The sequence below is a fragment of the Macaca thibetana genome, chromosome X (assembly GCF_024542745.1).
Source record: "Macaca thibetana thibetana isolate TM-01 chromosome X, ASM2454274v1, whole genome shotgun sequence".
NCBI classification, from domain to species: Eukaryota; Metazoa; Chordata; class Mammalia; order Primates; family Cercopithecidae; genus Macaca; species Macaca thibetana.
The window spans coordinates 54,683,719-54,701,912 of record NC_065598.1 but is presented as its reverse complement, the minus strand read 5'-3'; the positions used below and the strand labels follow the sequence as shown (position 1 = coordinate 54,701,912).

The following is an 18,194-nucleotide window of genomic DNA, read 5'->3' as shown; positions in this document are numbered from 1 at the left end:
GAATGATAATTTTAAAGAAATGAGATAAAATAATTAGTAAATAGTATCCATTGCATACAAAATATACAAATACATGGCATACCCACATATACATACTTATATTTCATTTGTGTACTGAAATATATACAAACTGTGTATTTCTCATGCATTATAATAAAATAGTTTGAAGGTCACTACCTTAGAGATTACGAGACAAAATGTTTAGAGGCCCTTTCTTTAGCCATCTGTGAAGATGATGGATTAAGACTTGCTCAGAATAAATTCACTGTTGTCTGTAGCTTTCTACATAATGCTTTAAGTAACTCTCAGTGATGTTTAAATTGGTCAGTTTTATTGTGGGCATTTGACCCTTAGCAAACTCATTTGCGAACTCCTGAGTTGGTGAGAAAAAATCTAATTAGTGGTGGGGCTTTAGTTCCTACCATGTGTTTCTGCAGCTACAGGGTGTGTTCATGTGTGTAATTCTGCACTCGTCTGATGGTGCTTTGATGTGTTCCCTTTCATTTCCCCCCTTTATTATTGACTGTCTCTTGTGGTTCCTACTATGTACTTCATTAGCATCTAGTGACAGTGCCATCTGTGGTATTTGGATTTGATCCATTTTACACGTATTCCAAAATATTTTCAAGTGTGAATATATATTCTTACCAACTCTCCTGTAAGTACTTGGAGGAGTCCAATGCAATTAAATATGGATATTTGATGTTACGTTTTACTGGGCAATAATTCTACTGCATTTATAATAGACTAACAGTCGTTACACTTGAGGTATGTCACCATCAGGCTTACATAAATGACACATTGACCAAGACATAGAATGAAAGATTCTGAGATATTGACTTTTTTTTAAATGACCTTGAGAAATACAGAGTCATGGAATACTTGGAAAAATTCTCCCTTTGAAATTGATGCAGGATAGGCTAGCCCCAAAATTGAAGCTTATCCTGACACCGCTCTTGGCTTTGCCCAGGAGAGATTTCAAGTGTGAGCTGGTAGTGTCAGACAGCAATCCTTTATTGAATGGAACTGCTTCTTGCAGAGCAGGGCTGACTCATAGGCACTACACTCAGAGTCACCAACCTATGGGGTCTTTGCAAACACATTTCTATTGACTGATACGTACATTAAGGGCAGGTTAATGCAAGTTGAGGGGTGAGATATTTAGAACTTTCTATGAAAGGTGGTAACTTCCAGGCCATTGCCATGGGAAGCTGTTGTAACTTCCAGGTCATTGCCATGGCATTTGTAAACTGTGATGGTGCTGGTGGGAGTGTCTCATGCTAATAAGCAATAAGGGCAGCCAGGGATCACCCTTGTGGCCATCTGCTGGTTTCTGCCAGTTTATCCACTTTATTCTGTCTGAATCAGATCCTGTTTTAGTCAGCAGGGTTATGACCAGAAACAAGTCCTGACAATCTCCTACCTCAGATATATGTTTCTGTATTCATTTAAGCCCTGGGACAAGTTTCTCAGGCTGAAAACATGGTTTGGTAAAGCTGGATGTTTTCTTAAGGGGATAGGGTAAGATCAGAAAGTAATCCATACTTTTCAGTCTGTGAGTAAATAAATTAAATATTGGTTGAAAATGTATGCCTTAATGTAATGCAGAATAGTAGATATTAGATTAACACAGGGTCATGAATTTTTTTTAACAGGCTTGGCAATAAATGTTTTAGTCTTTGTGGGCCACATAGATTCTGTGGCATATTGCTGTGGTTTTTAAAAATAAGAGTTTAAAATGTAAAAAAAAAAAAAAAAAAAGTCCTTCTCTTAAAGCTATGCAAAAATGAGCCATGGGCTGGATTTAGCTTCCAAGCCATAGTCAGCTATCCCCTGGATTATCTTTTAATTCAAATATTTGAATGCTGCATTTTTGTACCAGTAGTTAAAATATTAACAAAGGAGAGCTCTACCTCCACATAATATTTAGAAAGGCTCAAGAGAAGGTCACTTTAGCCCTGAAAATGAGAAAAAGCCTAATAATCTATATTATCATTTTTTTTTTAGATCATGAGAGGGCTGAGGTAATAAGGCAGCCATGGAAACTGATACAAGAGGATGACAAGTCCCTCTGAGGAGAGATGAGACACACAAACTGTGTTACCTCTGGCAGAACATATGTGCGAGAAGTGACAGTCATAAAAGTGGGTAAGAAGGAAACAACTGAAATGTAACAAATTCATAAAGTTCAAACATAGGCAACTGAGAGAGCTGGAATCCCTAGAAGTCTCAGACATTAGTAGAATCCACGTTCACAGACAGATGAGATCCTGTCTCAAAGAAAAAAATAGTCAAACTGTATAAGGCTAAATAAAAAAATCAAGGACAAAAATAACAGATGCTGGTGACTTTATGGAGAAAAGGCAATGCTTATACACCGTTGGTGGAAGTATAAATTATTTCAACCATTGTGGAAAGGAGTGTGGTAATTCCTCAAAAAGCTAAAAGTAGAGCAACCATTTGACCCAGAATCCCATTACTGGGTATATAAAGACATATGCACAAGTATGTTCATTGAAGCACTATTCACAATTAAAAAAGACAGAATCAACCTAAATGCCCATCAATAGTAGACTGGATAAAGACAATGTTGTACATATACACCATGGAATACTATGCATCTGTAAGAAAAAGAGAAACATCATGACCTTTGCAGCAACATGGATGGAGTTGGAGGTGATTATCATTAGCAAACTAATGTAGGAACAGAAAACCCAATGCCACATGTACTCACTTATAAGTGGGAGCTAAATGATGAGAACACATGGACACATAGCAAGGACCAACACACTGGGGCCTAGCAGAGGGTGGAAGGTAGGAGGAGGGAGAGGATATGGAAAAATAACTAGGCTTAATACCTGAGTGTCAAAATTATCTGTACAACAAACCCCTGTGACATGCATTTACCTATATTACAAACCTGCACATGTACCCCTCAACCCAAAATAAAAATTTCAGAAAAAGAAACCTCACAAAATTTATGAAATATTCTGATATTTCTACTGAGAAGAAATAAGTTCACTTATTTTTGTACAAAGAAGGAAGAAAGGAAGAAGGAAGGAAGGAAGGAAGGAAGGAAGGAAGGAAGGAAGGAAGGAAGGAAGGAAGGAAGGAAGGAAGGGAGGGAGGGAGGGAGGGAGGGAGGGAGGGAGGGAAAGAGGAAGGAAGGAGGAGAAAAAAACAGAGAAAAATAGGGCTGAACAAATGTGTCTGTCTCTACCCAAACAGCTCTTGATGAGAAGGCACTTCGAGCAACTTGAGTGAGAAGTAACATAAATCAGAGGATGTATTAGTCCGTTTTCATCCTGCTGATAAAGATGTACCTGAGACTGGGCAATTTACAAACAAAACAAAACAAAACAAAAAGAGGTTTAATGGAGAACTAACAGTTCCACGTGGCTGGGGAGGCCTCACAATCATGGCAGAAGGCAAGTCACGTCTTACATGAATGGCAACAGGCAAAGGGAGGGAGGTTGTATAGGGAAACTCCCCCTTATAGAACCATCAGATCTTGTGAGACCCATTCTCTATCATGAGAACAGCATGGGAAAGACCTGCCCCCATGATTCAATCACCTCCCACCAGGTCCCTTCCACAAGGTGGGGACACCACCAAACCATGTCAGATCTCAATCATCTCCATTTCAAAAGTCATTCTTTCAAAAGTTATTCTGGCTGTTGTTTCTGAGCAATTCAAAACTGCCTTGGGGCCCAGTGAATCCATGTGTTCTCCTGTAGGCCAACTTTTCCCTGGATTAACAGCACAGCTGAGAACCAACACAGACCAGTTAGTTTAGGAAGAAAGAAAAGAAAAATACAGGAGATCAACATTTTCCTCCCCCATGATATTGTTCTCTTTTTACTTTTTCCATTCAATCTAGAGAAAGATATTTGAATTCCAAAATTTCTAAGCTGAGAAACCTCTGAGAGATCATCCTATATAGCCATTTTCAAAATATTTTTAGCAACAGAACAGTTTTGTGACATGAAATTTCATCTAAAACCCTACTGCGGAAAATGGGGCGATAAAGTAATACTTTTTCATATAAATGTGTCACTTTAGTTTCAAGTTATCTTTCTATAAAGGCTGTCAGTAAATTTGATTGAGGTTCTTTTAAGGAACCTAACAAATTATTCTGTGAATTTCTGCATAACACTTCAGTTCCATATTAGCTTCTACATCTGATTTTTTTTGGTATTTTTACTGTTACTGTTTCACAGCTGCAAGAAGATCTTGATTTTCACAATATATTTATCACTAATCTGTATCTTGGGAAAAAAAGAACCTCACTTTAAAAATAAACAAGTTACAAGTAAAGGATGGAAGAAGATATACCCTGCAAATATGAATCACATAAAAACTCAAGGTGTCAAATTAATACCTCACAAAGCACACTTTGTAGTGGAGATTATTACAAGGGACAAAATGGGCCATTACATAATAATCATGAGGTCTGGTCATTTAAAAGTGTGTGGTGCCTCCCTCCCCTCCTCCAACTCTCTCTCTCTCTTGCTCCTGCTTTTGCCATGTGAAGTGCTTGCTCCTGCTTCACCTTTTACCATGAGTAAAAGCTTCCTGAGGCCTCCCCAGAAGCTGTTACCAGAAAGGGGTCCCGATCCAGACCCCAAGAGAGGGTTCCTGAATCTTGCCCAAGAAAGAATTCAAGTTGAGTCTACAGTGCAAAGCAAAAGCAAATTTATTAAGAAAGTAAAGTGGTGAAAGTACAGCTACTTTGTAGACAGAGTAGGGTATTCCCAAAAATAAGAAAAGGAATGCATCCACCTTAGGTACAATACTCATTTGTATACAGGATAAAAAAGATTATGGGGAGATGTGCTCTGCTACCAGGGTTTGTGATAAAGGATTAATTTTCTTAATTTCTATATTTTACAAGAATCGATATTATGATTTTTAAAGCAAAAGTAGGAATGCTTCTGTTCTCAAGATATCGGGATATCAGGACTCTCCTGAGTCAGGGTCTGTTCAGTAGAAACATCTAGAAGCTAGAAATACCTAACTTCCTGAGAATGCAGCCAAGCAAGTCCCAGTCTCATTTTTCCTAGATTTTTCCTATTTTTTCAAGATAGAATTGCGCTGCTTCGAACGCCTCTGACAAATCCAGCGCCATGCTTTCTATACAGCCTGCAGAACCATGAGCTAATTCAAACCTCTTTTCTTTATAAATTACCCAGACTCCAGGTATTTCTTTACAGCAATGCAAGATGGTCTGCATTGCTTAGGAGTCTCATGTTGATTGCAGTGTCCTCAGTGGTTTCTGAAGGAAGGCTAACTTATCTCCCAAATCCTGCTGGTGATTCTGATTTGCTCACAATATGTCTGTGGCTGGTGTAACTTGCATTTTTGTCTCTCTCATCTTGGTCAGAATCTGGTACTCCCTCGCTGACTCAGCCTCAGGCCATGTGTGCTGGCTTCTGCAGACCCCTCTGAATCTGGGCTTCATCCTCCCTTCCACCCCTGACCAGGGTTGTCCACTCCACAGCCTCAGCTGCAGGGTAACCTAGTCCCTATCTCCATATCCTCCAGCCCCCGAACCTTCCTCAGAGAATGCAGCCCCTTGGGGTCTCACCTACAACACAGCAGTAACCAAGACCAGCTCTAGAAAACAAAATCCCTCATTTCTAACCATCTATTTGCCCACTTTGTAGAAGATAGCATGATCCAATAGACATGGAGAATGTGGTGATTCAAGTAAAATGAATGATCATTACAAAAGCTTATTCCTTGAGAATGTGGAAGGGCATGGGATCCAAGTGAAGGATGTTAAGGAAAAAAATTATTCATGACATTTGTTAAAGAACGGTAAGGCAGACTTTATTCAGGACCATCAGGATAGGTGTAGGGACCACTGCTATGGGGTTTTGTAGTGAAGGGAGAGAAACTGGGTTCCACTCCAAATACAACAACGAGAAGTGGGAATTTATAGCCAAGGAGCAGGGTGGGGAGCAATGGATGGAAAATTACTAAGAGGAAACACCAAGGGTAAGGGGGTATTGTGGCTAAATTGAACTAACAGGATTCTTGGTGAAGGTGGGCCAGGGTGACCAGACATCACCTGGGGGATGAGGAACCTAACTGAGATACTGATGATGGGAAATTCTAACTAAACTAACTTAGCAGGATTCTTGCTAAAATTGCACAATGCAGAGACAAACATGGCAGTCTAAAAGTCCCCTGTCCAGGGCTGTCTTCTCCACAGTCTTGGCTGCAGGGTCACCTAGCCCCTAGCTGGGTTAGGCTTCCTTTATGGCACGATCTTTAGCTCTTGAATCAGTCACTTTCAACATCTGCCCCCTCCCCACCCCCATCCTCAGGGAATGCAGCCCCCTGTGGTATCACCTACTTAACAGCAAGAACCAGGATGAGCCTAAACTCTAGCACTCCCTTTGCCAACTTTATAGATAATAAAATACAGATAGAGGAACATGATAATTCAGGTGAAAGCATAACTGCAAAAGATGATCCCTTAAGAAGGTGGAGGGTATAGGATCCAGGTGAAGGGCCTTGTCTCAAGTAGGATCCTGTCACTTCCTCCAGGGAAGCAGCCAAGATTATAAGTGCAGGTCCACTGCTGTTGGGAAGCGGTGCGAGTTCCTCTCTGACTGTTTCTGTTTTCTCAAGGGAAAATCAGTGACTATCATGAGAAAATTGGGTGCTGGTGCTTGTGGAGGGATCTTGTAAGTAGACTAGACAGAGAAGGTACACTTGTGGAGGGTGTACATTGATTGTCTACTTGGCGGGGATTGCCAGGAGAGTAGGGAGGAGGCAGAGAGTTAATAGCTTTGGGTAAGCTGGCTAAGGAAGGTTAAATGGTGAGGAACGCGGTTGTGGTTAGTGGAGAGGTGGCCTCCTTGGGGCTGGGGCTGAAGGCTGTGGATGCTGGGGCATTGGAAGAGGGAGCTGTTAGGACAGGATCGGGTGCTGCCCGTTATGAGAGTGGGGGATGCAAGAAATGGCGGTCTTTCCTGAGGCCCAGGGCGTGACCGCGGGCGGAAGAGACTTAGGTGGGTGGGAGGAGAACCCCCCTAAGGACAGAGAGGTGCAGGCCACGGCCTGGTCAGCCCCGGGGGCGCTGAGGTCGCCGAGGAGGATCAGCGGTGTGAGGGCTGTGAGGAGGACAGGGCATGTACCACTTGAGAAGCGTGTTCAGAGGCTGGCTGGGTGGGAGGAGAATGTCCACGGGATTGGCACAGGTCTCGAACATGGGGCGGCTGGGGCAGTCGCGCAGCAGATCCTGACGCTCAGCGGATCGTCCCTCAGGTGTCAGCTCCCAACAGCAGGGAAGGAAGCCTGCGGCAGACCCAGAGGAGACCGGCGCCAACCTCCCCGGGCTCCGATGCACAGGCCCAGAGCCCGTCAATCCTAGGCCAGCCCCGCCCTCCGGGCTGCGTTTGTCCGGCGGCGCAGGAACTTCCTGCGTGGTTGCTATGGTTCCGAGGGCAGGACGATGCGAGGCTGTCCTGTGCTATGGGAGGCTGCCCTGTACGGTAGGTTCGTCGGGGCCTTTCTTGCCGGTACCTGTTCGTTCTCTGGTCCCCACTGTCATCACGCTTTGCTTTCTCAGCCAAGATCTCGCGGCTCGGGGCGGAAACGCAGCGGCGATGTATTTTCTTCCGGGGTTGGTGGCGCTCTCATGACCTGCAGGTGACAGTGTTGCCGGGCGGAGCGGCCCTGCTCGCCTCATGCCCCGCCCTTCTTGCTTAAAAAAAAAAGTGCTGCGAACCCTTCTCCGAAAGAAAATGCTGGTCCTTTGGTTGTCAGTGCCTTACAAGCCCTGGAGGCGGGGGTGAGGTGGGGATGTAGTCCCTTGCGAAAACTCAGTCAGTGGACAATAGCATTCTGTTTTTCAAATTGGCATTTCTTCGGTGAGGCTGCTAGGTACCCTAGCAACTAGTATTTCTATTTCTCTGATTGGTTTAGTCATCTTTCTCCACGTGATACGAGGGTTCTATGGGCCTTTATCAATGTATTCTTTCATTACAAACGTCTCTGAATCTCATGGTAGAAAACTTGGTTAGACTGTTAAAGCGTAATAAAGGAAGCCAATCTTATCCACAGTCCGATCACCCAGCCGTGACCATTAATCATATTTTGTGATAAATTTCCTTAGATGTTTTTCATTCATAAAGTTGTATTTTAAAAAATGAGATTAACATTGTTTCATAATTTGAACATTCCGCTTTTTAAACTCAGCTTCACACTTTGAAAATTCATTTTCATAGTATTAGTGTGTTTTAAAAAAAAAAGCAAAGGTATTGTAAGCTGTTGAAAGTTTCAGTAAAACTTGAGCGCAAAGTACTCAAATACTCAAAATACCATGATCAAAGACAAACATCACCATGCTCCCTAATGAAGGCAGGAGCTGTGGCATGTGTTTGTTTCACTCTTTTATCCTGGCACCTGGAGGAGTGCCTAGCACTTAGTGGATGCTCAATAAACATTGTGAAATAAAATAATATTTATATCCAGTCGTTTTTTTTCTTTATATATAATGAATCATGTCATAAGGGAGTGTAATACAGCAGCAGTTTTCTACGTGATTTTTTATTCGGCATTTTGTAGTCAGCATTTGCCTATGACATTAAGATATCTTAAAAATCAGTTTTACTGGCCTCAGCCAGTTCAGTTGACAAAGGCCATTTAGCTGGTTGGTAACAGACTCAGGACAAAGCCCAGATCTTTCCAGGTTCGAGGCTCTTTCTTTCATTTCATAATAATCTCACTGAGGCTTCGGTGAGTAAGATGTAGCATAAATTTCCTTGGTAGATGCGGTGGATGTTTTATTGTTGCTCCATATTTTGATCAGCTGTTAGTATATTGGCTATCTTTTGACAAAGACCCTGCCCTGGATCAATTCATAGAACTGTGATTCTGGAAGGATAGGCATCCTAAGGTTATTTTCTGAAAGGTATGCTAAGGTTATTTTCTGGAAGGCATCCTAAGGTTATTTATTCCAGTGGTGAAAAGCTAGTCAACCTAGCCTGCTGCATTGATTTAGATCATGTAATGAGGAGCTTGCAATATAAAGAAAAATACACTAACTATGAATTTAGGGGCCAAATTACCAACATGCTATTGGAATTAGGGACACAGACAGTTGACAGTAAACAGTATTTATGAAGCAAGCCTGATCTGACTACAAAGGTCTTTTTCTCCCCAAATCCCACTAAAACTGCTTTAGCATGTCTCACATATCTGGGTAAAAGTCACATTTCCTGCCAAAAAAAAAGTGCCTTTTTAGACACTGTACACAAATAAGCTGAATTCATTTATACTGGCAAGTTCTTTATCATAAAGATATTGTTTGATTTGGACATGCAGTTCTTCATTAACTTTTACTTCCTGAAAACTTTCCTGGAGGACCTTGGGCCAAGGCTAAAGAGAACTTTCCTTCCAGCCTCAGCTCTACCAGCCTTACTCATTTTACTGTCTGAGTCACTGTGCTTCTCTGGGCCTGCTCTTTCCTCAGTTTTAAGAAGAGAGGTCAGGCTATGTTAGTGGGTGGCACAGGAAGGCAGATCCAGGGAGGGATGTGGTTAAAGAGCCCCTGTTCCAAGTACAGGAACTCCTTTTTTTCCTATTATGTGTTGCTTTTTCTTTTCTTAAAGAAAGCAGTTTAATTTAACAGAGTGTTAGAAATCACTGCACTACATGACTAGTACTCAGTCTCCTAGAGATGAGAATTGATTAAAGAGTAATGAAATTATAAAAATTAGTAAACTCAGCCATTCTTAGGAGTGCCAATAACTCAAAAGTAGTCTCTAGGCAGATGGCTGGGGAGAATGTCTGATTAATAATAGAGTGCTGTGAAAACTATGTCAAATGCTGCAGTCTGATTACTTATTGACAAGGAACTTGAAACTGAAGATGTAATCTTACCAATCATTGAAAACAATTTTGAGAAATGAATGTTTCAAGGAAGTAATCAGCCACAATCTCATGGTGACAATCTAGTGCAGTAACTATGTCATAATACTAGCTGGTATGGCAACAGTAAGTGCCTAACCACATTCAGAATACGAGAAATATCTCTTCAGTGTCGCTACACCACTGGCGTAAGAACTTAATAGTAGACACTGGCAGACACACATGTCTTAAGTGTTACTGAAGGGGTTCAAAATCACTTACCCTGGAATTGTAACTTCGTGGAGTCAAGACAATGAAACTAATTAGGTAGATTTTGAAAACTTAGCTATTAAATTCCTCGTATTCTTTATTTTCAAGGGTCATTTAAAGTTACGAAAATTATTTCTAGAAATGAAATGTACAGCTTGACTTTACTTAGAGTTCTTGTATTACATTTTTATCTTCATGCCTGGTGATGGAGTACTTACGACTTTTATATCTTGGGATAGCAGATAGTGACATATTTTTTCAGGCAAGGTCTCATATATGTATGTTGTCATTGCTTTACAGTTTAAGCATCCAAAAGATGAGTTGTTTCATCTAACAACTCTCTCTTTGCAATTTATTTTCAGGAAAAGAAGAAGAAATGGCAGTAAAGAGGACAATCATCATTCTGCCCAGCCCAAAAGGAATAAGAGAAACCCTATCTTTCAGGATTCTCAAGATACAGAGGTAGGAAGTATGGGCAGATACCCTCTATTTCATTCATTGCCTACACTAAATTATCCAATTTGTGCTCTGTAATGAAAAGAAATGTATTATTCCAAGAAACCTTCATAAAAGTTTTCTTAGTTGATTACAGTGGCTTTTGAGCTGGAGCTTTAAATTATGATATAGTATCTCACAGAAAATGGAAAAGAAGCACAGAAAAACTTTGCCAAACACAATCAGGAGGAATTAGCCCCTGTAATTTTGTCCCCTCATATGAGCAGGGAATAGTAGTCTTACTTCCCTTATTTTTATATGGAAAACATGTTTTCTAGTACATAGTGATATGTTATTAGCTGGAAGGCAAATCTTGCTTTCTCAGTGAAAAAAGTGAAAAATTTGGGGCAGTCTCATGATTTTTGCAAATTTAATGGTGCTGGAAAAAGAGTTTGAAGTTTTCAATTTTTTATTGATATAGAATAGTTGTACATATTTTGGGGATACATGTGACATTTTGATACCTGTATGTAATGTGTAATGATCAAGTCAGGGTAATTGGGATATCCATCACCTCAAACATATCTTTTCTTTGTGTTGGAAACTTATAATTCTTCTCTTCTATTTTGAAATAGACAATAAATTATTGTTAACTGTAATTTTCTTACCGTACTGTTGAATTCTATAACTTATTCCTTCTATCTAACTGTATTTTTATACCCCTTAGCCAACTTCTTTTCATCCCCCGCCTTCCTCTTTTCTAAACCTGTAGTAACCACCATTCTAAGGAACTTGAATTTCAACTTCAAGGAGCATTCATTTTACCTTTCAGATTACTGAGTAGTACAAGAAATTAAGAGTGGACAATTATGTAGATATACACACAAGTGGCTTATCTGGAGCAGATCTCTGCCTTTTTCTCTTCCCTACTGTATAGAGTAGGAAAAGATTTTGTGCCCTAATGCTACAGTTCCAAGGGGGTAGCAGAAGTAAGACAAATGAGAGAAAAAAACAGAACCAGGAAGCCCCAAATACATTTAAAATTAGAGTTCTATGAATCCTGTTATTTTTCAACTGACAGGAAATCTCCCCTTGTCAGGTTATCATTTTAAGTAATATCAATTCAGTTGACAACTGGGACCTTTTTTTTTTTTTTTTGAGACAGTCTCACTGGGTCACCCAGGCTGGAGGTGCAGTGGCACGATCTCGGCTCACTGCACCCCCACCTCCCAGGTTCAAGCAATTCTCGTGCCTCAGCCTCCCAAGTAGCTGGGATTACAGGCATGCACCACCATGGCCAGCTAGTTTTTGTATTTTTAGTAGAGATGGGGTTTTTCCATGTTGGCCAGGCTGTTCTCAAACTCCTGGCCTCAAGTGATCTGCCTGCCTCGGCCTCCCAAAGTGCTGGGATTACAGGCATCAGCCACCATGCCCTGACCTTGGTGAAATTTTTTGAAGAACATTTTCTCTTAGATTCTTAGTAGTTTGCAGTCATTCTCATCACGTTTGATCACATACATTCTAAGAGACAGAACTACTTTGGGAGACATTTTTGGGAATGAAATCATTGTTGAACAAAATAATGGTCATTAGATGTGGTTTTTTTTTTTTTTTTTTTTTTTTTTTTTTTTTTTTGAGACGGAGTCTCGCTCTGTCGCCCAGGCTGGAGTGCAGTGGCCGGATCTCAGCTCACTGCAAGCTCCGCCTCCCGGGTTCACGCCATTCTCCTGCCTCAGCCTCCCGAGTAGCTGGGACTATAGGCGCCCGCCACCTCGCCCGGCTAGTTTTTTGTATTTTTTTAGTAGAGACGGGGTTTCACCGTGTTAGCCAGGATGGTCTCGATCTCCTGACCTCGTGATCCGCCCGTCTCGGCCTCCCAAAGTGCTGGGATTACAGGCGTGAGCCACCGCGCCCAGCCTAGATGTGGTTTTAAACCCTGTGGGAAAATGGGAACCTTCTGAAATTAGCTTCTACTTAGAGATACATTCAAAATGGAGGAACAAGCTTTTATAAATTTAATTTCTGAGCTGGAAAATAACTTACAACTCAGTGTCTGTTCTAACTTCATCTTATGAGGGAAACTGAGCTACAAAAAGCATAGATTATTTACCCCATCAGCACAGAGAAGTTAACATATGACTATCATTGCCTTACTAATTTGGTAAATGGTTGTAATTCAACAACCTAATTAATTTGGTATTTTACAGTTCATAAGATTCCACAATGTTTCTAGTATTAGAGAATGCGTACACGTCATTTTAAATGCCTTGGAACTTTGGGAGCACATGTTTTAAGTGCCCTCTGATGGATTTGGTTAGGATCATCTGTTTACTTATTCAAGTTTCTATAGGTGCCTTTGAATAAACATCATATTATTATTCCAGGGATAGACTGTGTATTAGGAGTGAATGTTTTGTTGTGGAGGTTCACATAAAGGAAAAGCTGTAGGCATGGAGGGACAGAATTGAGAGGAAAGCTAGGGCTTGAAAGAAAGTAAAATACTGGGCTGGGCATAGTGGCTCATGCCTGTAATCCCAGCACTTTGGGAGGCCAAGGCAGGTGGATCATGAGGTCAGGAGTTCGAGACTAGCCTGGCCAATATGGTGAAACCCTGCCTCTACTAAAGAAATACAAAAATTAGCCAGGCATGGTGGTGCATGCCTGTAGTCCCAGCTACTCAGGAGGCTGAGGCAGGAGAATCGCTTGAACCAGGGAGGCGGAGGTTGCAGTGAGCCGAGATCGTGCCACTTCACTCTAGCCTGGGCGACAGAGTGAGACTTCATCTCAAAAAATAAATAAATAAATAAATAAAATCCTGGGTTCATCTGCTTTTACAATTAAAAAGTGTTATATAATTTTATATCATAAATACATGCATGAATTTCTGCTCTGTTTTTATGAAGATATTCCGTAATTAATATTCCTCCTCATCTCCTCAGTTTTATTTATCTCCCGTTTCCTTCATTAGCCTGCTAAGGCTCTCTTTTCACTCCCTAACTAATCTTGTGTCTAGTTTATTTTTCTCTCAAATATTGTGTCTTTTCCCTGTCTTTTAAATCCAAACTGTAATCTACATTCACTCCCTTTTATTCCTCACCTCCGTTCATGCAACTGCTCAGTAAACCTTAGCTCCTCCATCCCCTCCCTACTCCTTTGCTGTAACATATATCAGGGAACGTCTGAGACTTCCTAAATTGCATTACCAAATATTTACTGAGCACCTACCATTTGCCAATCATTGTCCTAGGTGCCTGACAGCAACTTAGATGTCTCTGTCATTTCCTCAATGACTCCTTTCTATTCTACCTCTGCGTGTATCAAATATATCCCTTTCTTTACATTTCCACCATCCTAATTCAGGCTTGCATTGCCTCTTGCTTGATACATTGCAAAATTTCCCAGTGGTTTTTGTGGTCTCATCCACCCCCTATTTCATTCATCCATTAAAATGCTCTTCCTAAATATAGATCTGAGCATTTATCTTATGCTCAATTACCTGTTTGTACAGACTTCTTAGAGTGACATTCAAGGCCCCTGATAACCTAGCCGTATCTTCTCTTGCATATTTTGGTTCTCACTAACTCTTCTCTCGGAGATACCAGCTACATCATCTGTGGCTTTGTCTCCTCAATAACTCTTCTTCAGCTTGCTTGTGTTCTTATTGCTCTCTCCATTTGTCACACCCTTCCTATTAATATTCTCTGTATCTTTGAAGGCCTAGCTTAGATGCATTTCATTTTAAGAAGGCTCCTCTATTTCCCCAGTCAGCATTCAGTGCTATATTCTTGTCATTGCAATAGCTTGATCCTGTCACTCTCAGAGTACTGTATTCTTCTTGATTAGGCTCAAGAATTACATGTTGAACCTCTAAGTATCCCAGGCAAAGTGCCTCCTTATACATTGTATGATAGACATGCAAATATTTGTTTAGATATTGCTTGGGCATCAGAACAATCTGTGCCTACTTGAGAGCCTCTCAGAGGTTGGGCCCCAGCATGTGCACATGAGTCAAAGTGTCAGAAAGCCACACGGGTGATTTTGATGCCTATTCTAAAACAGAATGTGCTCTAGCAAATCCCTGCTGGTCTCAAAGTTTCTTTGGTTACAGGTAAGTATGCAGATTTCATTATGGCCCAAACTAACCTAAATCCTGCTTTTTCACACAGACCTGGACTCCAGGATTTTTGTAAAGTGCCTTTGTGAATTTTGCATAGTGAGATACCCTTCTTTAGAGTCTTCATAAATATAATTTTATTTTGCTGTGTGTGTGAATTTGCAAGGGCTCTGTCCTTCATTTTCCTTGCACAGATATCAGCATTAAACCTATATTGAAAATTCAGAGAAAAAAGAATGAGCTTTGTAACTGTCAGGTAGGATAAGCATTCTGGTAAGACATTTGTATGAGGAATCAGGAGGGTGCTGAAGATGTTTTATATATTATGAGTCTTTCCAAATAGTGAGGTACTTAAAATCTCATTTATTCTCTGATAAAAGAATTTGCACTTTGGGAGGCTGAGGCAGGAGGATCCCTTGAGCCCAGGAGTTCAACACTACAGTGAGCTGCAATTGCATTACAGCATTCCAGCCTGGATGATGGAGTGAGAGCTTGTCTCTAAAAACATAATAAAATAAAAAAAAGTGTAGTAAGGTTAATGCTTCTGTACTAAGATAGCAGTTTCAAGTGTCAAAACCATACACCATCAAGAAGCAAATTTTCCTCTCAATCATTCTGACAAACAGTCCATTAAGTGGGATATCTCACATGAAATAGATTCACAGGGTAAGTGTGACAAAGCCCAGGTTGCATAATATAGGCTATGTTTATTAAATAAACAGCATTATTAGCCTAGAAAATGCTAGTGTATATGACTTTTTAGATGCTCTTTACTAGACTAAAGGAGGTTAAACCCTCTTCCCAAAATCTCATTTATGGAATTACAGCACTTTTTAAGTCTTTGCTTTGAAGTCAGAAGTAACTGAATCCATAAGCAGATTGTATTTGGTTTTGTAGTAGCATTCTTTAGTTTGCCTACTTACAAATAAAATGTTTGTTTTTCACAAAAGAAATATATTTGTAGTAGATGAGTTAGAAAGTGAAGATCCAGGCTGGGCGCGGTGGCTCACGCCTGTAATCCCAGCACTTTGGGGGGCCGAGGCAGGTGGATCACAAGGTCAGGAGATCGAGACCATCCTGGTTAACATGGTGAAACCCTGTCTCTACTAAAGATACAAAAAAAAAAATTAGCTGGATGTGGCAGCATGCACCTGTAGTCCCAGCCAGGTGACTGACCCAGGAGGCGGAGCTTGCAGTGAGCCGAGATCACGCCACTGCACTCCAGCCTGGGCTACAAAGCGAGACTCCATCTCAAATAAATAAATAAATAAATAAATAAATAAATAAATAAATAAGAAAGAAAGTGAAGATACAAAACTAAAATTTTTAAAAAAGTATTTGAAGTCCCAACTATATGTAGGAACTCAAAATATCTGAGACAGGTCTCGATTAATATAGAAAGTTTATTTTGCCAAGGTTAAGCATGCACCTGCGACACACACCTGACAACATATGCCCAAGATGGTCAGGGTGCAGCTTGCTTTTATACATTTTAGGGAGATAGAAGACACCAATCAATATGTATAAGATGTACATTGGTTCAGTCTGGAAAGACAAGACAATTTGAAGCTGAGACTTCCAGGTCATAGGTATATAAGAGACAAGAGGTTGCAATCTTTTGAGTCCTTGATCTGCCTTTCACTGAATATACAATTTAGTCTGGCTCAGTGAATCTGCATTTTTACATAAACAATAGGGTAGAGGGAGTAATCAGATATGCATTTGTCTCAGGTGAGCAGAGGTGTGACTTTCTGTCTAACACCTGTGAAGATAAGTTATCAGTTTACATTGCCAGCTCAAAATTCAACAGGACTTCAAAGATCTTGAAGCCCAAAAGGAATTTCTTTGTGGGCAAATTGTGAGAAAGGTATGTCGCTTTAAAAAAAATATTTGTAGCTGTCTGATTTAGGAATAAAATGGGAAGTGGGTTTGCCTGATGTAGTTCCTAGCTTGGCTTTTCCCTTGGCCTAATGATTTTAGGGCCCTGAGATTTATTTTCCTTTCACATTTCCCCCACTTTCTTTCTGAAATATTTTGGAGAAAGCATTTTAGAAGAAAATTAATCTCTGGTCTCAGATTTTGTTTGATCTCTCGTGGCAAGGATGGTTTATTTCTAGATGGGTAGGTCACACATTATTAGGAAACCTCATTTTTAGCAGGTTGTGAAGTATCATGTTCTGTGAAGAAAAAGTAGGGGGAGGAAGAGAGAAAGAAAACAACAAACAAAAAAATGGAGAACAATCCTGGAAAATCAATATAGGCCATATTACTCTGAAGTCCATACATCAGTAGGCAGGTACGAAAGTGTTTTATGTATGTAAATAGGTTGCTGTTATTTATTTCTGAAGCTTAAGTTGTCTAGCTTCAGTTCACAGGGTTTTAAGAAAGCACAGCTTAATTTTTAGTGATTTCAAATCAGGAAAAATGGGAAAAAGGAAAGGAAAGAAAGAAAAAAAACGAAAACATTATTTTTGGAGACTTGTAGCCAAGAAAAATTTTAGAATTCAGTCTAATCTAGAAAATAAGAAAAATTGAAAAAACATTAGGCAAGACTAGAATCTAACAACAAATGTACTATAGTTCATTTTGAAACATTTTTTTTTCCTCTTCAAGCTCCATTTTCACTAAAAACAAATCATAGGACAAATTTGTGCATAAAATAAGTGTTAGTTCTGTTATACTTTGCCTGAGTATTTGTATAAAGTCAGCAAGAATAAGTATTTGCCATGCACACTCTTTTGTTTTTAAATTGGCTTTGCTGGAACTTTATTCCACAAAGAATCTCAGATTACACTTCAACGCCTTGAGCCCAGCCATGGATTTATCTGTGCCTGTAAATATCCACATTAATTGAGTGAATTCTTACTGAGGTCCCAAGATAATGTGGGACTCCTTGGGCCTGTCAGAAAGTGCCATTCTTTACTTACCACAGGTCAGGAACCTGTACACGGACTGTGTAGACAATATATGAGGTCAGCTTTCTCAAGGGGATTTTATTGGCTCTATAAGTCAACTTTGATTACTTAAAGCAATCTGTTTGGATCTGCCATTCCAATCAAAGCCTCAGTAAAATCAGTGGCTTCAATTGTGTCCTGTTACAAAAGAAAACAGAGTCTTATCAAATTTTTGCAAATAACTATACTACCATAAACTACGTATACTTGCAAATAGTTTTCAAATTCTGGAGAAATCAGGTAGAGAGAAGTACGCTTCAGATTTTCTCACAGGAGCATAGTTAACCCAATATTAAAAGCTGTAAAATAGCTCAAAGAAAAATGGTTTTCTGGACTCAGAAACAAGTTAGAAAAAGAAACAAAGTTAGAAATTCAGAAACAAAAGTTTCTGAGTTTCAAACAATGTTTCAAAGTCACAAAAAGATTATTTCAGTTTTCCATTAGTTTAGTCTGTGTAATTAACTCCTGTTCTGCTCAATGTTTATGAACACATTAGCTCTCTATGAGAGTCTTGGAAGTTTTTCCTCTATTCTAGTATCACAATCTCCAAAGTTATC

General features: G+C 40.1%; 4 protein-coding genes across 7 annotated transcripts in view; 2 read left to right on the top strand and 2 right to left on the bottom strand.

The window, feature by feature from the left end:
- The window catches only part of ALAS2 (5'-aminolevulinate synthase 2), a 425,802-nt gene that overhangs the window by 171,874 nt on the left and 235,734 nt on the right, over window positions 1-18,194 (top strand). The gene's annotated exons all lie outside the window — the stretch shown is intronic.
- The window catches only part of LOC126946538 (putative G antigen family E member 3), a 275,323-nt gene that overhangs the window by 150,297 nt on the left and 106,832 nt on the right, over window positions 1-18,194 (bottom strand). The window lies entirely within an intron of this gene.
- The window catches only part of LOC126946562 (putative G antigen family E member 3), a 248,286-nt gene that overhangs the window by 155,661 nt on the left and 74,431 nt on the right, over window positions 1-18,194 (bottom strand). The gene's annotated exons all lie outside the window — the stretch shown is intronic.
- The window catches only part of FAM104B (family with sequence similarity 104 member B), a 628,193-nt gene that overhangs the window by 601,202 nt on the left and 8,797 nt on the right, over window positions 1-18,194 (top strand). For 2 of the 3 annotated variants that reach the window (XM_050777098.1, XM_050777097.1), the window contains exons 2-3: window positions 7,456-7,505; window positions 10,497-10,596. In XM_050777098.1, coding sequence (XP_050633055.1) covers window positions 7,486-7,505; window positions 10,497-10,596 — 120 coding nt within the window. In that variant the 5' untranslated portion in view covers window positions 7,456-7,485. Of the gene's footprint in view, window positions 1-7,455; window positions 7,663-10,496; window positions 10,597-18,194 lie in introns of those variants that run through there. The other variant, XM_050777096.1, reaches the window with a different exon arrangement.